This window comes from Oncorhynchus nerka, linkage group LG11 (genome assembly GCF_034236695.1).
Source record: "Oncorhynchus nerka isolate Pitt River linkage group LG11, Oner_Uvic_2.0, whole genome shotgun sequence".
NCBI classification, from domain to species: Eukaryota; Metazoa; Chordata; class Actinopteri; order Salmoniformes; family Salmonidae; genus Oncorhynchus; species Oncorhynchus nerka.
In genome coordinates, this window is record NC_088406.1 from 16199289 (window position 1) to 16221622 (window position 22334).

Here is a 22334-nt window from a genome sequence, read left to right on the forward strand (position 1 = left end):
AGGCAGAGGAGGAACGATGGCGGACTGAAGACCGGTGCGGAATGCTTTAAGGCGGCAACCTAATTCAATATCTGTAAATCTGACTAAAAATTAGCACTTCATATACTGGTGGGCAATAACCTTCAATCTGGATAACAACACAAAACAAATGATAAGGCTAGAGACATTTTTCTACCAATATTACTGACATAGACAACACCAAAACATGTCAGAGAGTAAGCATGGAGAACCAATCCCCAAAAGAAAACGAGGCTCCTCGACTGACACAGACAAATTTATGATTTTTACTATCTTCAACGGTAAGTGTTGAAAATGACTTGGCTGAAGTCCATGAATTGGGTATACTTGAACTATTCCGTAAAGACATAACCGAGTTGAAGGCGAGTCTCGAGATGAGTGACGAAAAAGCAGCGACAATGGAGAAAGAAAAAAGCAAGCCAAAGTCCGAAGTCAATACTACTGAAACGGACATTAAAGAACTTAAGGAAGAGAACGTGTTTCTGAGAGAAGCCTTGAACTACAGACTAGATCTTTGTGAGAAGAAAATCTGGTACTTACCAGTATTAAAGAGAATGAGAAGATCCAGAGTCTGGTCAAAGAATTCCTGCTTAAAGGGCTACAGATCCCAGGTAGACAAAATCAAACTCCAACGTCTACATCATTTTGGACAGCGATACTGGCGCCCAATCGTTGCCAAATTTGCCTTCTTTAAAGAAAGCTGCCACCACCATGCTTCACTGTAGGGATGGTGCCAGGTTTCCTCCAGACGTGACGCTTGACATTCAGGCCAAAGAGGTTAATCTTGGTCTCATCAGACCAGAGAATCTTGTTTCTCATGGTCTGATGGTCCTTCAGGTGCCTTTTGGCAAACTCCAAACAGGCGGTCATGTGCATTTTACTGAGTAGTGGCTTCCGTCTGGCCACTCTATCATAAAGGCCTGATTGGTGGAGTGCTGCAGAGATAGTTGTCCTTCTGGAAGGTTCTCCCATCTCCACAGAGGACCTCTGGAGCTCTGTCAGAGTGACCAACGGGTTCTTGGTCACCTCCCTGACCAAGTCCCTTCTCCCCCAATTGCTCAGTTTGGCCGGGGGGCCAGCTCTAGGAGGAGTCTTGGTGTGTTCTTGGTCACCTCCCTGACCAAGTCCCTTCTCCCCCAATTGCTCAGTTTGGCCGGGGGGCCAGCTCTAGGAGGAGTCTTGGTGTGTTCTTGGTCACCTCCCTGACCAAGTCCCTTCTCCCCAATTGCTCAGTTTGGCCGGGGCCAGCTCTAGGAGGAGTCTTGGTGTGTTCTTGGTCACCTCCCTGACCAAGTCCCTTCTCCCCCAATTGCTCAGTTTGGCCGGGCGGCCAGCTCTAGGAGGAGTCTTGGTGTGTTCTTGGTCACCTCCCTGACCAAGTCCCTTCTCCCCCAATTGCTCAGTTTGGCCAGGGGGCCAGCTCTAGGAGGAGTCTTGGTGTGTTCTTGGTCACCTCCCTGACCAAGTCCCTTCTCCCCCAATTGCTCAGTTTGGCCGGGGGGCCAGCTCTAGGAGGAGTCTTGGTGTGTTCTTGGTCACCTCCCTGACCAAGTCCCTTCTCCCCCAATTGCTCAGTTTGGCCGGGCGGCCAGCTCTAGGAGGAGTCTTGGTGGTTCTTGGGAACCTTCAATGCTGTAAAAAAAAACTGCTATCCTTCCCCAGATCTGTGCGTCGACACAATCATGTCTCTGAGCTCTAGGGACAATTCCTTCCACCTCATGGCTTGGTTTTTCCTCTGACATTCACTGTCAACATGCTAGACCTTATATAGACAGGTGTGTGCCTTTCCAAATCATGTCCAATCAAATGAATTTCCACAGGTGGACTCCAATCAAGTTGTAGAAATGGAAACAGGATGCACCTGAGCTCTATTTTGAGTCTCATAGCAAAGGGTCTGAATACTTATGTAAATAAGGTATTTTTGTTTTATTTTTGATACATTTGCTAAAAGTCTTTAACTGTTTTCACTTTTGTCATTATGGGGTATTGTGTGTAGATTGAGAAAATACAAATATTTCAAATGGATTACCAGAAAATCTTACAATTTTAGAATAAGGCTGTAACATAACAAAATGTGGAAAAAGTCGGGGGGTCCTGGTACATATATGGAGTCATGTAGTAACCAAACAAGTATTAAACAAATCATATATATATTTGAGATTCTTCAAAGTAGACACCCTTTGCCTTGATGACAGCTTTGCACTCTTGGCATCATCAATTCTAAATAATTTATCATTACAAGTAGTAGTAGTAGTAGTTGTGTGTGTGTCGTGTAGGGTGTTTGTGTGTGTCTGTATTAGTGTTTGTGTGTGTGTGTGTAGTGTAGGGTGTTTGTGTCTGTATTAGTGTGTGTAGTGTAGGGTGTGTGTCTGTATTAGTGTGTGTGTGTGTGTGTATTAGTGTGTGTAGTGTAGGGTGTGTGTGTGTATTAGTGTGTGTAGTGTAGGGTGTTTGTGTGTGTGTCTGTATTAGTGTGTGTAGTGTAGGGTGTGTGTGTGTGTGTTTGCTAGTGTGTGTAGTGTAGAGTGTTTGTGTGTGTGTGTAGTGTAGGGTGTTTGTGTGTGTGTGTGTGTGTGTCTGTATTAGTGTGTGTAGTGTAGGGTGTGTGTGTGTGTCTGTATTAGTGTGTGTAGTGTAGGGTGTTTGTGTTGCAGCATCTCTCTTGCATGTCTAGAGAACAATTAGTCAGTCTGGAATCTGCACTGCAGCTCCTCTGCCCGCCCCCCCCTCCTCTCTCATTCTCTCATCCCTCCCTCCTCCACCTCTCCTCCCCTGTCCGGCTCATTTGCATAATTGCTGTGTGTCTTTGAGCAGATGACGCAAGTGACACCTCACTCACACACACAAATATACCATACATACTTTTCACATTCACGTGTCACCCTCTCCCCTGGCCAATTCAGTGTTCCTGATGTGGTTCAGCAACTCAACTCTCTCTGGTCGCTTCTAGAAGCACAGCTATGGTGCAACACAAAGGTGTGTGTGCATGCGTGCGTGCAGAGAGAAAATGTGCTCTTCGTCTTTTTTCTCTCCTCCTTTGGCTGACTACCCCTTCTTCTCCCCTTTTTCGTGGTATCCAATTGTTGTAGTAGCTACTATCTTGTCTCATCGCTACAACTCCCGTACGGGCTCGGGAGAGACGAAGGTTGGAAGTCATGCGTCCTCCGATACACAACCCAACCAAGCCGCACTGCTTCTTAACACAGCGCGCATCCAACCCGGAAGCCAGCCGCACCAATGTGTCGGAGGAAACACCGTGTACCTGGCCACCTTGGTTAGCGCGCACTGCGCCCGGCCCGCCACAGGAGTCGCTGGTGCGCGATGAGACAAGGACCGACAAGACACGGTCCTGGTCTGGTACTGACAAGACACGGTCCTGGTACTGTACTGACAAGACACGGTCCTGGTACTGTACTGTACTGACAAGACACAGTCCTGGTCTGGTACTGACAAGATACGGTCCTGGTCTGGTCCTGACAAGATACGGTCCTGGTCTGGTACTGACAAGACACGGTCCTGGTCTGGTAATGTACTGACAAGACACGGTCCTGGTCTGGTCCTGACAAAACACGGTCCTGGTCTGGTCCTGACAAAACACGGTCCTGGTCTGGTACTGACAAGATACGGTCCTGGTCTGGTACTGACAAGATACGGTCCTGTTCTGGTCCTGACAAAACACGGTCCTGGTCTGGTACTGACAAGACACGGTCCTGTTCTGGTCCTGACAAAACACGGTCCTGGTCTGGTCCTGACAAAACACGGTCCTGGTCTGGTACTGTACTGACAAGACACAGTCCTGGTCTGGTACTGTACTGACAAGACACGGTACTGTACTGACAAGACACGGTCCTGGTCTGGTCCTGACAAGACACGGTCCTGGTACTGTACTGACAAGACACGGTCCTGGTCTGGTACTGTACTGACAAGACACGGTCCTGGTCTGGTCCTGACAAGACACGGTCCTGGTCTGGTCCTGACAAGACACGGTCCTGGTCTGGTCCTGACAAGACACGGTCCTGGTCTGGTACTGACAAGACACGGTCCTGGTACTGTACTGACAAGACACGGTCCTGGTACTGTACTGACAAGACACGGTCCTGGTCTGGTACTGACAAGACACGGTCCTGGTACTGTACTGACAAGACACATTCCTGGTCTGGTACTGACAAGACACGGTCCTGGTACTGTACTGACAAGACACTGTCCTGGTCTGGTACTGTACTGACAAGACACGGTCCTGGTACTGTACTGACAAAACACGGTCCTGGTCTGTTACTGAACTGACTAGACACGGTCCTGGTCTGGTACTGTACTGACAAGACATGGTCCTGGTCTGGTACTGTACTGACTAGACACGGTCCTGGTCTGGTACTGTACTGACAAGACACGGTCCTGGTCTGGTACTGTACTGACAAGACACGGTCCTGGTCTGGTACTGTACTGACAAGACACGGTCCTGGTCTGGTACTGTACTGACAAGACACGGTCCTGGTACTGTACTGACAAGACACGGTCCTGGTACTGTACTGACAAGACACGGTCCTGGTACTGTACTGACAAGACACGTTCCTGGTACTGTACTGACAAGACACGGTCCTGGTCTGGTCCTGACTAGACACGGTCCTGGTACTGTACTGACAAGACACGGTCCTGGTACTGTACTGACAAGACACGGTCCTGGTCTGGTCCTGACTAGACACGGTCCTGGTACTGTACTGTACTGACAAGACACGGTCCTGGTACTGTACTGACAAGACACGGTCCTGGTCTGGTCCTGACAAGACACGGTCCTGGTATTGTACTGACAAGACACGGTCCTGGTCTGGTACTGTACTGACAAGACACGGTCCTGGTCTGGTACTGTACTGACAAGACACGGTCCTGGTCTGGTACTGTACTGACAAGACACGGTCCTGGTCTGGTACTGACAAGACACGGTCCTGGTACTGTACGGACAAGACACGGTCCTGGTCTGGTACTGTACTGACAAAACACGGTCCTGGTCTGGTCCTGACAAAACACGGTCCTGGTCTGGTACTGTACTGACGAGACACGGTCCTGGTCTGGTCCTGACAAGACACGGTCCTGGTCTGGTCCTGACAAGACACGGTCCTGGTCTGGTCCTGACAAGACGCGGCCGTCCTGGTCTGGTACTGTACTGACAAGACACGGTCCTGGTACTGTACTGACGAGACACGGTCCTGGTCTGGTCCTGACAAAACACGGTCCTGGTACTGTACTGACAAGACACGGTCCTGGTCTGGTACTGTACTGACAAGACACGGTCCTGGTCTGGTACTGACAAGACACGGTCCTGGTACTGTACTGACAAGACACGGTCCTGGTCTGGTCCTGACAAAACACGGTCCTGGTCTGGTCCTGACAAAACACGGTCCTGGTCTGGTACTGTACTGACGAGACACGGTCCTGGTCTGGTCCTGACAAGACGCGGCCGTCCTGGTCTGGTACTGTACTGACAAGACACGGTCCTGGTACTGTACTGACGAGACACGGTCCTGGTCTGGTCCTGACAAAACACGGTCCTGGTACTGTACTGACAAGACACGGTCCTGGTCTGTGACTGACTAGACACGGTCCTGGTCTGTGACTGACTAGACACGGTCCTGGTCTGTGACTGACTAGACACGGTCCTGGTCTGGCACTGACAAGACGCGGCCGTCCTGGTCTGGTACTGACTAGACACGGTCCTGGTCTGTGACTGACTAGACACGGTCCTGGTCTGTGACTGACTAGACACGGTCCTGGTCTGGTCCTGACAAAACACGGTCCTGGTCTGGTACTGTACTGACGAGACACGGTCCTGGTCTGGTCCTGACAAGACACGGTCCTGGTCTGGTCCTGACGAGACACGGTCCTGGTCTGGTCCTGACAAGACACGGTCCTGGTCTGGTCCTGACAAGACGCGGCCGTCCTGGTCTGGTACTGTACTGACAAGACACGGTCCTGGTACTGTACTGACAAGACACGGTCCTGGTACTGTACTGACAAGACACGGTCCTGGTCTGGTACTGTACTGACAAGACACGGTCCTGGTCTGGTACTGTACTGACAAGACACGGTCCTGGTCTGGTACTGACAAGACACGGTCCTGGTCTGGTCCTGACAAGACACGGTCCTGGTCTGGTCCTGACAAGACGCGGCCGTCCTGGTCTGGTACTGTACTGACAAGACACGGTCCTGGTACTGTACTGACGAGACACGGTCCTGGTCTGGTCCTGACAAAACACGGTCCTGGTACTGTACTGACAAGACACGGTCCTGGTCTGGTACTGTACTGACAAGACACGGTCCTGGTCTGGTACTGTACTGACAAGACACGGTCCTGGTCTGGTACTGACAAGACACGGTCCTGGTACTGTACTGACAAGACACGGTCCTGGTCTGGTCCTGACAAAACACGGTCCTGGTCTGGTCCTGACAAAACACGGTCCTGGTCTGGTACTGTACTGACGAGACACGGTCCTGGTCTGGTCCTGACAAGACACGGTCCTGGTCTGGTCCTGACAAGACACGGTCCTGGTCTGGTCCTGACAAGACGCGGCCGTCCTGGTCTGGTACTGTACTGACAAGACACGGTCCTGGTACTGTACTGACGAGACACGGTCCTGGTCTGGTCCTGACAAAACACGGTCCTGGTACTGTACTGACAAGACACGGTCCTGGTCTGTGACTGACTAGACACGGTCCTGGTCTGTGACTGACTAGACACGGTCCTGGTCTGTGACTGACTAGACACGGTCCTGGTCTGGCACTGACAAGACGCGGCCGTCCTGGTCTGGTACTGACTAGACACGGTCCTGGTCTGTGACTGACTAGACACGGTCCTGGTCTGTGACTGACTAGACACGGTCCTGGTCTGTGACTGACTAGACACGGTCCTGGTCTGGTACTGACTAGACACGGTCCTGGTCTGGTACTGACTAGACACGGTCCTGGTCTGTGACTGACTAGACACGGTCCTGGTCTGGTACTGACTAGACACGGTCCTGGTCTGTGACTGACTAGACACGGTCCTGGTCTGTGACTGACTAGACACGGTCCTGGTCTGGTACTGACTAGACACGGTCCTGGTCTGGTACTGACTAGACACGGTCCTGGTCTGTGACTGACTAGACACGGTCCTGGTCTGTGACTGACTAGACACGGTCCTGGTCTGTGACTGACAATTTGTAAGTCGCTCTGGATAAGAGCGTCTGCTAAATGACTTAAATGTAATGTTAAATGACTAGACACGGTCCTGGTCTGTGACTGACTAGACACGGTCCTGGTCTGGTACTGACTAGACACGGTCCTGGTCTGGTACTGACTAGACACGGTCCTGGTCTGTGACTGACTAGACACGGTCCTGGTCTGTGACTGACAAGACGCGGCCGTCCTGGTCTGGTACGGAGAAGATCGAACCAAAGAGAAGTATGACATGACCACATTTGTTGTTTAGTCAACCAATCAGCAGGAGAGGGCAGACTAGACCCGCCTCTGCCTGTGGGACGGCCTGTCACCACCTTCCATCACTTAGTAACCTCTCCATTGGTTAAGGTCAAATTTCACAGGTTAGGCCTATAGGGAGGGAGGGCCCTTGAGGGAGGGAGGGATGGTGAGAAGGATGGGGAGATGAAGAGAAGGTGTTTCATTTTGGGAGCAGGGTCATGCCACCAGACGCTAGTAATCTGACCTGTCAGCACTCCCTCTCACTCCTCTTCTCTCTCTCTCCTTGCTTCCTCTCTCTCCTTCTCTCTCTCTCCTCTCTTCCTCTCTCTCTCCCTCTCTCTCTCTCCTTGCTTCCTCTCTCTCCTCTTCTCTCTCTCTCCTTGCTTCCTCTCTCTCCTCTCTTCCTCTCTCTCTCCCTCTCTCTCTCTCCTTGCTTCCTCTCTCTCCTCTTCTCTCTCTCTCCTTGCTTCCTCTCTCTCCTCTCTCCTTATCTCTCTGTGTGTTTCAAGCCATCCTGAGAGAGAGATTGAGAGTATGAGCAGAGAAAGATTTGATGAGAGGTTGCATGCCTGTGGGATATGGGCGTTTCTCTTCCCCTGCTCTTTTTCTCTCTCTTTCTGCCCGTGTGCATGTTTGCGTGCATGCCGGAGGTGACGGGGTGCGTAGTCTGAGTTATTTTGAGCCTCTACTTTGAGGTGAAAGAAGAGGGGGAGTTGGAAGAACAGAAAGAGGAGGCGGAGCGGGAGGAAGAGGAGGCGGACGGGGAGGAAAAGGCGGTGGAGGGGGATTTAGCGGGGGTGGAGGGGGATTTAGCGGGAGTGGAGGGGGATTTAGCGGGGGGTGGAGGGGGATTTAGCGGGGGGTGGAGGTAGGTAAATAGAAGATCACTGCACCATTAAGAGCTGTTGAATGCCTCTCTCTCTCAATTCAATTCAATGGGCTTTATTGGCATGGGAAACATGTGTTAACATTGCCAAAGCAAGTGAGGTAGACAACATACAAAGTGAATATATATTGCAGCCCCCCGCCCCTTTAATGATGTCAGAGGCAGAGAGAGGAGAGGCCACTTGACTGTGTCAGTTTAACCTCTCAGCCCTTTCCTTCAGCACCACCCACTCTGCTCTGACTGTTTTGGTTAGGTGGTGGTGGTGGTGGTGTGTGTGTGTCAGTGCCTACAGTATGGTATTGTTTTTCTATTACAGCTGTGATGCTGTCATTGGTCATATCTGTGCCATGTGTGTCCCATGGTGGGGAGTTAGAGGGGTCAGTGGTCCCCCAGGATGGAGCTTTCTCCCCAGGCCAACACTCCCCTAAAACCACGGGCAGTGCTGGAGGTTTGAAGCAATCACATGAGGATAGTGGATACATGTTTGTGGCCTCATTTGCCATTTGTGCTATAGAGAAGAGAGAAATTGAGAAATGGGAGAGGGGAGAGGTAGAGAGAGAGGAGAGAGGGGCTTGAGGGAGAGAGGAGAGAGGGGCTTGAGGGAGAGAGGGGCTTGAGAGAGAGAGGAGAGGGGCTTGAGGGAGAGAGGAGAGAGGGGCTTGAGGGAGAGAGGAGAGAGTGGCTTGAGAGAGAGAGGAGAGAGGGGCTTGAGGGAGAAAGGGGCTTGAGAGAGGGGCTTGAGGGAGAGGAGGGGCTTGAGGGAGAGAGAGGAGAGAGGGGCTTGAGGAGAGAGGAGAGAGGGGCTTGAGGAGAGAGGAGAGAGGGAGGGGCTTGAGGGAGAGAGGAGAGAGGGGCTTGAGAGAGAGGAGAGAGGGGCTTGAGAGAGGGAGGAGAGAGGGGCTTGAGGGAGAGAGGAGAGGGGCTTGAGGAGAGAGGGGCTTGAGGGAGAGAGGGAGAGAGGGGCTTGAGAGGAGAGAGGGGCTTGAGGGAGAGAGGAGAGAGGGGCTTGAGGGAGAGAGGGGCTTGCGAGAGAGAGGTGCTTGAGGAGAGAGGGGCTTGAGAGAGAGAGGAGAGAGGGGCTTGAGGGAGAGAGGGGCTTGAGAGAGAGGGCTTGAGAGAGAGGAGAGAGGAGGGCTTGAGAGAGGGCTTGAGGGAGAGAGGGGCTTGAGGGAGAGGGGGCTTGAGGGAGAGAGGGGCTTGAGAGAGAGGGGCTTGAGAGAGAGAGGGGCTTGAGGGAGAGAGGGGCTTGAGAGAGGGGCTTGAGGGAGAGAGGGGCTTGAGAGAGAGGGGCTTGAGGGAGAGAGGGGCTTGAGGGAGAGAGGGGCTTGAGAGAGAGAGGGGGCTTGAGGGAGAGAGGGGCTTGAGGGAGAGAGGGGCTTGAGAGAGAGAGGGGCTTGAGAGAGAGAGGGGCTTGAGAGAGAGAGGGGCTTGAGGGAGAGAGGGGCTTGAGGGAGAGAGGGGCTTGAGAGGGGAGGACATCATCAAGGTGCCTTAAAGCTCTAGTTGTCCTGATTGGAACCAGCGGTTTGTTGTTGTTGCTGTTTTATTAATGAGTGTTTTCTGTTGTCAGGAGAGCAGTAACCTATATCACACTATACAGGAGAGCAGTAACCTATATCACACTATACAAGAGAGCAGTAACCTATATCAGACTGACACTATAGAGGACAACAGTAACCTATATCACACTATACAGGAGAGCAGTAACCTATATCAGACTGACACTATAGAGGACAACAGTAACCTATATCACACTATACAGGAGAACACTCTCTCTCCAACAGACACTATACAGGAGAACACTCTCTCTCCAACAGACACTATACAGGAGAACACTCTCTCTCCAACAGACACTATACAGGAGAACACTCTCTCTCCAACAGACACTATACAGGAGAACACTCTCTCTCCAACAGACACTATACAGGAGAGCACTCTCTCTCCAACAGACACTATACAGGAGAACACTCTCTCTCCAACAGACACTATAAAGGAGAACACTCTCTCTCCAACAGACACTATAAAGGAGAACACTCTCTCTCCAAAAGACACTATACAGGAGAACAGTAACCTATATCACACTGACACTATACAGGAGAACAGTAACCTATATCAGACTGACACTATACAGGAGAACTGTAACCTATATCAGACGGACACTATACAGGAGAACAGTAACCTATATCAGACTGACACTATACAGGAGAACAGTAACCTATATCAGACGGACACTATACAGGAGAACAGTAACCTATATCAGACTGACACTATACAGGAGAAGAGTAATCCATATCACACTATGCAGGAGAACAGTAACCTATATCAGACTGACACTATACAGGAGAACAGTAACCTATATCAGACTGACACTATACAGGAGAACAGTAACCTATATCAGACTGACACTATACAGGAGAACAGTAACCTATATCAGACTGACACTATACAGGAGAAGAGTAATCCATATCACACTATACAGGAGAACAGTAACCTATATCAGACGTACACTATACAGGAGAACAGTAACCTATATCAGACTGACACTATACAGGAGAACAGTAACCTATATCAGACTGACACTATACAGGAGAAGAGTAATCCATATCACACTATACAGTAGAACAGTAACCTATATCAGACTGACACTATACAGGAGAACAGTAAACTATATCAGACTGACACTATACAGGAGAAGAGTAATCCATATCACACTATACAGTAGAACAGTAACCTTTATCAGACGTACACTATACAGGAGAACAGTAACCTATATCAGACGTACACTATACAGGAGAACAGTAACCTATATCAGACTGACACTATACAGGAGAACAGTAACCTATATCAGACTGACACTATACAGGAGAAGAGTAATCCATATCACACTATACAGTAGAACAGTAACCTATATCAGACGTACACTATACAGGAGAACAGTAACCTATATCAGACTGACACTATACAGGAGAACAGTAACCTATATCAGACTGACACTATACAGGAGAACAGTAACCTATATCAGACTGACACTATACAGGAGAACAGTAACCTATATCAGACTGACACTATACAGGAGAACAGTAACCTATATCAGACTGACACTATACAGGAGAACAGTAACCTATATCAGACTGACACTATACAGGAGAACAGTAACCTATATCAGACTGACACTATACAGGAGAAGAGTAATCCATATCACACTATACAGTAGAACAGTAACCTATATCAGACTGACACTATACAGGAGAACAGTAACCTATATCAGACTGACACTATACAGGAGAACAGTAACCTATATCAGACTGACACTATACAGGAGAACAGTAACCTATATCAGACTGACACTATACAGGAGAACAGTAACCTATATCAGACTGACACTATACAGGATAACAGTAACCTATATCAGACGGACACTATACAGGAGAACAGTAACCTATATCAGACTGACACTATACAGGAGAACAGTAACCTATATCAGACGGACACTATACAGGAGAACAGTAACCTATATCAGACTGACACTATACAGGAGAAGAGTAATCCATATCACACTATACAGGAGAACAGTAACCTATATCAGACAGACACTATACAGGATAACAGTAACCTATATCAGACTGACACTATACAGGAGAACAGTAACCTATATCAGACTGACACTATACAGGAGAACAGTAACCTATATCAGACTGACACTATACAGGAGAAGAGTAATCCATATCACACTATACAGGAGAACAGTAACCTATATCAGACTGACACTATACAGGAGAACAGTAACCTATATCAGACTGACACTATACAGGAGAAGAGTAATCCATATCACACTATACAGTAGAACAGTAACCTATATCAGACGTACACTATACAGGAGAACAGTAACCTATATCAGACTGACACTATACAGGAGAAGAGTAACCTATATCAGACGGACACTATACAGGAGAACAGTAACCTATATCAGACTGACACTATACAGGAGAACAGTAACCTATATCAGACGGACACTATACAGGAGAAGAGTAACCTATATCAGACGGACACTATACAGGAGAACAGTAACCTATATCAGACGGACACTATACAGGAGAAGAGTAACCTATATCAGACTGACACTATACAGGAGAACAGTAACCTATATCAGACGGACACTATACAGGAGAAGAGTAACCTATATCAGACGAACACTATACAGGAGAACAGTAACCTATATCAGACTGACACTATACAGGAGAACAGTAACCTATATCAGACTGACACTATACAGGAGAAGAGTAATCCATATCACACTATACAGTAGAACAGTAACCTATATCAGACTGACACTATACAGGAGAACAGTAACCTATATCAGACTGACACTATACAGGAGAACAGTAACCTATATCAGACTGACACTATACAGGAGAAGAGTAACCTATATCACACTATACAGGAGAACAGTTACCTATATCAGACTGACACTATACAGGAGAAGAGTAACCTATATCACACTATACAGGAGAACAGTAACCTATATCAGACTGACACTATACAGGAGAACAGTAACCTATATCAGACTGACACTATACAGGAGAACAGTAACCTATATCACACTATACAGGAGAACAGTTACCTATATCAGACTGACACTATACAGGAGAACAGTAACCTATATCAGACTGACACTATACAGGAGAAGAGTAATCCATATCACACTATACAGGAGAACAGTAACCTATATCAGACGGACACTATGCAGGAGAACAGTAACCTATATCAGACTGACACTATACAGGAGAACAGTAACCTATATCAGACTGACACTATACAGGAGAACAGTAACCTATATCAGACTGACACTATACAGGAGAAGAGTAATCCATATCACACTATACAGTAGAACAGTAACCTATATCAGACGGACACTATGCAGGAGAACAGTAACCTATATCAGACTGACACTATACAGGAGAAGAGTAATCCATATCACTATACAGGAGAACAGTAACCTATATCAGACGGACACTATACAGGAGAACAGTAACCTATATCAGACTGACACTATACAGGAGAAGAGTAATCCATATCACACTATACAGGAGAACAGTAACCTATATCAGACTGACACTATACAGGAGAACAGTAACCTATATCAGACTGACACTATACAGGAGAACAGTAACCTATATCAGACTGACACTATACAGGAGAACAGTAACCTATATCAGACTGACACTATACAGGAGAACAGTAACCTATATCACCCTGACACTATACAGGAGAACAGTAACCTATATCAGACTGACACTATACAGGAGAACATTAATCCATATCACACTATACAGTAGAACAGTAATCTAATTTGTCTGCACTCTCTCCTCTCTCTGTTGTTGTTGATCTATACAGGCTCTGCAGAAGCTGGCCAGTCAGTACCTGAAGAGGGATTGGCCAGGCATCAAACCAGAGGACCAAGGCACAGACTACAGGTGAGTAGAGGACAGGCCTCTGCTATCAGCTTCGACCACAACATGACACTGTTCTTGATTGGCTAGCCGTCTTCATCTTGCGTAAACTGTGTGTAGGAATGTGTATGCTGTGTGGCGGTCCTATCTGAAAGGGACAGTACAGGTGACTCAGTCTCGCATCAACGTGTGTGACAACTACAAGAATGAGATCTCAGATCCTGCTAAAACTGTACGGCTATACAAGGAACAGCAGCTCAACAAGGTGTGTGTGTGTGTGTGTCCTAATCTAATATACTATTTCTATGTGTAACCGCTGTCCCTCTGTGTGTAGACTAAATCAATCAAATGTATTTATTTATAAAGCCCTTCTCACATCAGCTGATGTCACAAAGTGCTGTACAGAAACCCAGCCTAAAACCTCAAACAGCAAGCAATGCAGGTGTAGAAACTATAATGTGTGTGTGTGACTGCTGTCTCTCTGTGCTGTGTGTAGACTATAAAGTGTGTGTGTGACTGCTGTCTCTCTGTGCTGTGTGTAGAGTATAGAACAGTTGAATCGTATCCAGGTGGAGCTGCAGGACTCTGTGAAGGACCTGGCCAAAGCCAAGAAGAAATACTACGACTCAGAACAGGTGGCTCAGGCCATTCGAGAGAAGGCTGACATCGAGGCCAAGTAGGTGGACAGACCTACCTCTCAACTCTAACCCAACCACACTCAGTCCTACCTCTCAACCCTAACCCAACCACACTCAGACCTACCTCTCAACCCTAACCCAACCACACACAGACCTACCTCTCAACTCTAACCCAACCACACTCAGTCCTACCTCTCAACCCTAACCCAACCACACTCAGACCTACCTCTCAACCCTAACCCAACCACACTCAGACCTACCTCTCAACCCTAACCCAACCACACACAGACCTACCTCTCAAACCTAACCCAACCACACTCAGACCTACCTCTCAACCCTAACCCAACCACACTCAGACCTACCTCTCAACCCTAACCCAACCACACTCAGACCTACCTCTCAACCCTAACCCAACCACACTCAGACCTACCTCTCAACCCTAACCCAACCACACTCAGACCTACCTCTCAACCCTAACCCAACCACACTCAGACCTACCTCTCAGACCTACCTCTCAACCCTAACCCAACCACACTCAGACCTATCTCTCAACCCTAACCCAACCACACCCTAACACAACCACACTCAGACCTACCTCTCAACCCCTAACCCAACCACACCCTAACCCAACCACACTCAGACCTACCTCTCAACCCTAACCCAACCACACTCAGACCTACCTCTCAACCCTAACCCAACCACACTCAGACCTACCTCTCAACCTTAACCCAACCACTCTCAACCCTAACCCAACCACACTCAGACCTACCTCTCAACCCTAACCCAACCCTAACCCAACCACACTCAGACCTACCTCTCAACCCTAACCCAACCACTCCCAACCCTAACCCAACCACACTCAGACCTACCTCTCAACCCTAACCCAACCACACTCAGACCTACCTCTCAACCGTAACCCAACCACAACCCAGACCTACCTCTCAACCCTAACCCAACCACACTCAGACCTACCACTCAGACCTTCCTCTCAACCGTAACCCAACCACACTCAGACCTACCTCTCAACCCTAACCCAACCACACTCAGACCTACCTCTCAACCGTAACCCAACCACAATCCAGACCTACCTATCAGACCTACCTCTCAACCCTAACCCAACCACATCCCAGACCTACCTCTCAACCCTAACCCAACCACACTCAGACCTACCTCTCAACCCTAACCCAACCACAACCCAGACCTACCTCTCAACCCTAACCCAACCACACTCAGACCTACCTCTCAGACCTACCTCTCAACCATAACCCAACCACAATCCAGACCTACCTCTCAACCCTAACCCAACCACACTCAGACCTACCTCTCAACCCTAACCCAACCACACTCAGACCTACCTCTCAGACCTACCTCTCAACCCTAACCCAGCCACACTCAGACCTACCTCTCAACCCTAACCCAACCACACTCAGACCTACCTCTCAGACCTACCTCTCAACCCTAACCCAACCACATCCCAGACCTACCTCTCAACCCTAACCCAACCACACTCAGACCTACCTCTCAACCCTAACCCAACCACACACAAACCTACCTCTCAACCCTAACCCAACCACACTCAGACCTACCTCTCAACCCTAACCCAACCACACTCAGACCTACCTCTCAACCCTAACCCAACCACACTCAGACCTACCTCTCAACCCTAACCCAACCACACTCAGACCTACCTCTCAACCCTAACCCAACCACACTCAGACCTACCTCTCAACCCTAACCCAACCACACTCAGACCTACCTCTCAACCCTAACCCAACCACACTCAGACCTACCTCTCAACCCTAACCCAACCACACTCAGACCTACCTCTCAACCCTAACCCAACCACACTCAGACCTACCTCTCAACCCTAACCCAACCACACTCAGACCTATCTCTCAACCCTAACCCAACCACACCCTAACCCAACCACACTCAGACCTACCTCTCAACCCTAACCCAACCACACTCAGACCTACCTCTCAACCCTAACCCAACCACACTCAGACCTACCTCTCAGACCTACCTCTCAACCCTAACCCAACCACACTCAGACCTATCTCTCAACCCCTAACCCAACCACACCCTAACCCAACCACACTCAGACCTACCTCTCAACCCTAACCCAACCACACCCTAACCCAACCACACTCAGACCTACCTCTCAACCCTAACCCAACCACACTCAGACCTACCACTCAGACCTTCCTCTCAACCCTAACCCAACCACACCCTAACCCAACCACACTCAGACCTACCTCTCAACCCTAACCCAACCACACTCAGACCTACCTCTCAACCTTAACCCAACCACTCTCAACCCTAACCCAACCACACTCAGACCTACCTCTCAACCCTAACCCAACCACTCCCAACCCTAACCCAACCACACTCAGACCTACCTCTCAACCCTAACCCAACCACTCCCAACCCTAACCCAACCACACTCAGACCTACCTCTCAACCCTAACCCAACCACACTCAGACCTACCTCTCAGACCTACCTCTCAACCCTAACCCAGCCACACTCAGACCTACCTCTCAACCCTAACCCAACCACATCAGACCTACCTCTCAGACCTACCTCTCAACCCTAACCCAACCACATCCCAGACCTACCTCTCAACCCTAACCCAACCACACTCAGACCTACCTCTCAACCCTAACCCAACCACACACAGACCTACCTCTCAACCCTAACCCAACCACACTCAGACCTACCTCTCAACCCTAACCCAACCACACTCAGACCTACCTCTCAACTCTAACCCAACCACACTCAGACCTACCTCTCAAACCTAACCCAACCACACTCAGACCTACCTCTCAACCCCTAACCCAACCACACTCAGACCTACCTCTCAACCCTAACCCAACCACACTCAGACCTACCTCTCAACCCTAACCCAACCACACTCAGACCTACCTCTCAACCCCCTAACCCAACCACACTCAGACCTACCTCTCAACCCTAACCCAACCACACTCAGACCTACCTCTCAACCCTAACCCAACCACACTCAGACCTATCTCTCAACCCTAACCCAACCACACCCCTAACCCAACCACACTCAGACCTACCTCTCAACCCTAACCCAACCACACTCAGACCTACCTCTCAACCCTAACCCAACCACACTCAGACCTACCTCTCAACCCTAACCCAACCACACTCACACCTATCTCTCAACCCTAACCCAACCACACCCTAACCCAACCACACTCAGACCTACCTCTCAACCCTAACCCAACCACACCCTAACCCAACCACACTCAGACCTACCTCTCAACCCTAACCCAACCACACTCAGACCTACCACTCAGACCTTCCTCTCAACCCTAACCCAACCACACCCTAACCCAACCACACTCAGACCTACCTCTCAACCCTAACCCAACCACACTCAGACCTACCTCTCAACCTTAACCCAACCACTCTCAACCTAACCCAACCACACTCAGACCTACCTCTCAACCCTAACCCAACCACTCCCAACCCTAACCCAACCACACTCAGACCTACCTCTCAACCTAACCCAACCACTCCCAACCCTAACCCAACCACACTCAGACCTACCTCTCAACCCTAACCCAACCACACTCAGACCTACCTCTCAGACCTACCTCTCAACCCTAACCCAGCCACACTCAGACCTACCTCTCAACCCTAACCCAACCACACTCAGACCTACCTCTCAGACCTACCTCTCAACCCTAACCCAACCACATCCCAGACCTACCTCTCAACCCTAACCCAACCACACTCAGACCTACCTCTCAACCCTAACCCAACCACACACAGACCTACCTCTCAACCCTAACCCAACCACACTCAGACCTACCTCTCAACCCTAACCCAACCACACTCAGACCTACCTCTCAACTCTAACCCAACCACACTCAGACCTACCTCTCAACCCTAACCCAACCACACTCAGACCTACCTCTCAACCCTAACCCAACCACACTCAGACCTACCTCTCAACCCTAACCCAACCACACTCAGACCTACCTCTCAACCCTAACCCAACCACACTCAGACCTACCTCTCAACCCTAACCCAACCACACTCAGACCTACCTCTCAACCCTAACCCAACCACACTCAGACCTACCTCTCAACCCTAACCCAACCACACTCAGACCTATCTCTCAACCCTAACCCAACCACACTCAGACCTACCTCTCAACCCTAACCCAACCACACTCAGACCTACCTCTCCACCCTAACCCAACCACACTCAGACCTACCTCTCAGACCTACCTCTCAACCCTAACCCAACCACACTCAGACCTATCTCTCAACCCTAACCCAACCACACCCTAACCCAACCACACTCAGACCTGCCTCTCAACCCTAACCCAACCACACCCTAACCCAACCACACTCAGACCTACCTCTCAACCCTAACCCAACTACACTCAGACCTACCACTCAGACCTTCCTCTCAACCCTAACCCAACCACACCCTAACCCAACCACACTCAGACCTACCTCTCAACCCTAACCCAACCACACTCAGACCTACCTCTCAACCTTAACCCAACCACTCTCAACCCTAACCCAACCACACTCAGACCTACCTCTCAACCCTAACCCAACCACTCCCAACCCTAACCCAACCACACTCAGACCTACCTCTCAACCCTAACCCTAACCTGCCTCTCAACCCTACCAACCACAACCCAGACCCTAACTCAACCCTAACCCAACCACACTCAGACCTACCACTCAGACCTTCCTCTCAACCGTAACCCAACCACAACCCAGACCTACCTCTGAACCCTAACTCAACCACTCTCAGACCTACCTCTCAACCCTAACCCAACCACACTCAGACCTACCTCTCAACCCTAACCCAACCACACTCAGACCTACCTCTCAACCGTAACCCAACCACACTCAGACCTACCTCTCAACCCTAACCCAACCACACTCAGACCTACCTCTCAACCCTAACCCAACCACACTCAGACCTACCTCTCAACCCTAACCCAACCACACTCAGACCTACCTCTCAACCCTAACCCAACCACACTCAGACCTACCTCTCAACCCCTAACCCAACCACACTCAGACCTATCTCTCAACCCTAACCCAACCACACCCTAACCCAACCACACTCAGACCTACCTCTCAACCCTAACCCAACCACACTCAGACCTACCTCTCAACCCTAACCCAACCACACTCAGACCTACCTCTCAGACCTACCTCTCAACCCTAACCCAACCACACTCAGACCTATCTCTCAACCCTAACCCAACCACACCCTAACCCAACCACACTCAGACCTACCTCTCAACCCTAACCCAACCACACTCAGACCTACCTCTCAACCCTAACCCAACCACACTCAGACCTACCACTCAGACCTTCCTCTCAACCCTAACCCAACCACACCCTAACCCAACCACACTCAGACCTACCTCTCAACCCTAACCCAACCACACTCAGACCTACCTCTCAACCTTAACCCAACCACTCCCAACCCTAACCCAACCACACTCAGACCTACCTCTCAACCCTAACCCAACCACTCCCAACCCTAACCCAACCACACTCAGACCTACCTCTCAACCCTAACCCAACCACACTCAGACCTACCTCTCAACCCTAACCCAGCCACACTCAGACCTACCTCTCAACCCTAACCCAACCACACTCAGACCTACCTCTCAGACCTACCTCTCAACCCTAACCCAACCACATCCCAGACCTACCTCCAACCCTAACCCAACCACACTCAGACCTACCTCTCAACCCTAACCCAACCACACAGACCTACCTCTCAACCCTAACCCAACCACACTCAGACCTACCTCTCAACCCTAAACCCAACCACACTCAGACCTACCTCTCAAACCTAACCCAACCACACTCAGACCTACCTCTCAACCCTAACCCAACCACACTCAGACCTACCTCAACCCTAACCCAACCACACTCAGACCTACCTCTCAACCCTAACCCAACCACACTCAGACCTACCTCTCAACCCTAACCCAACAACACTCAGACCTACCTCTCAACCCTAACCCAACCACACTCAGACCTACCTCTCAACCCTAACCCAACCACACTCAGACCTACCTCTCAACCCTAACCCAACCACACTCAGACCTATCTCTCAACCCTAACCCAACCACACCCTAACCCAACCAACTCAGACCTACCTCTCAACCCTAACCCAACCACACCCTAACCCAACCACACTCAGACCTACCTCTCAACCCTAACCCAACTACACTCAGACCTACCACTCAGACCTTCCTCTCAACCCTAACCCAACCACACCTAACCCAACCACACTCAGACCTACCTCTCAACCCTAACCCAACCACACTCAGACCTACCTCTCAACCTTAACCCAACCACCCTACTCAACCCTAACCCAACCACACTCAGACCTACCTCTCAACCCTAACCCAACCACTCCCAACCCAGCCCTACCCAACCACACTCAGACCTACCTCTCAACCCTAACCCAACCACACCAGACCTACCTCTCAACCGTAACCCAACCACAACCCAGACCTACCTCTCAACCCTAACCCAATCACACTCAGACCTACCACTCAGACCTTCCTCTCAACCGTAACCAACCACAACCCAGACCTACCTCTGAACCCTAACTCAACCACTCTCAGACCTACCTCTCAACCCTAACCCAACCACACTCAGACCTACCTCTCAACCCTAACCCAACCACACTCAGACCTACCTCTCAACCGTAACCCAACCACAACCCAGACCTACCTCTCAACCCTAACCCAACCACAACCCAGACCTACCTCTCAACCCTAACCCAACCACACCTCAGACCTACCTCTCAGACCTACCTCTCAACCCTAACCCAACCACATCCCAGACCTACCTCTCAACCCTAACCCAACCACACTCAGACCTACCTCTCAACCCTAACCCAACCACAACCCAGACCTACCTCTCAATCCTAACCCAACCACACTCAGACCTACCTCTCAGACCTACCTCTCAACCATAACCCAACCACAATCCAGACCTACCTCTCAACCCTAACCCAACCACACTCAGACCTACCTCTCAACCCTAACCCAACCACACTCAGACCTACCTCTCAGACCTACCTCTCAACCCTAACCCAGCCACACTCAGACCTACCTCTCAACCCTAACCCAACCACACTCAGACCTACCTCTCAGACCTACCTCTCAACCCTAATCCAACCACATCCCAGACCTACCTCTCAACCCTAACCCAACCACACCCAGACCTACCTCTCAACCCTAACCCAACCACACTCAGACCTACCTCTCAGACCTACCTCTCAACCCTAACCCAGCCACACTCAGACCTCCTCTCAACCCTAACCCAACCACACCCAGACCTACCTCTCAGACCTACCTCTCAACCCTAACCCAACCACACTCAGACCTACCTCTCAGACCTACCTCTCAACCCTAACCCAACCACAACCCAGACCTACCTCTCAACCCTAACCCAACCACACTCAGACCTACCTCTCAGACCTACCTCTCAACCCTAACCCAACCACACTCAGACCTACCTCTCAGACCTACCTCTCAACCCTAACCCAACCACACTCAGACCTATCTCTCAACCCTAACCCAACCACACCCTAACCCAACCACACTCAGACCTACCTCTCAACCCTAACCCAACCACACTCAGACCTACCTCTCAGACCTACCTCTCAACCCTAACCCAACCACACTCAGACCTACCTCTCAACCCTAACCCAACCACACTCAGACCTACCTCTCAACCCTAACCCAACCACACTCAGACCTATCTCTCAACCCTAACCCAACCACACCCTAACCCAACCACACTCAGACCTACCTCTCAACCCTAACCCAACCACACCCTAACCCAACCACACTCAGACCTACC

At 50.0% G+C, this 22334-nt stretch overlaps 1 protein-coding gene across 4 annotated transcripts in view; it reads left to right on the plus strand.

The window, feature by feature from the left end:
• LOC115124410 (F-BAR and double SH3 domains protein 2-like) overlaps nt 1-22334 on the plus strand; it is a 124297-nt gene that overhangs the window by 34108 nt on the left and 67855 nt on the right. For all 4 annotated transcript variants that reach the window (XM_065024250.1, XM_065024247.1, XM_065024248.1 and 1 more), the window contains exons 4-6: nt 13748-13827; nt 13924-14068; nt 14346-14479. In XM_065024250.1, the coding sequence (XP_064880322.1) occupies nt 13748-13827; nt 13924-14068; nt 14346-14479 (359 nt within the window). The remainder of the gene's footprint in view (nt 1-13747; nt 13828-13923; nt 14069-14345; nt 14480-22334) is intronic.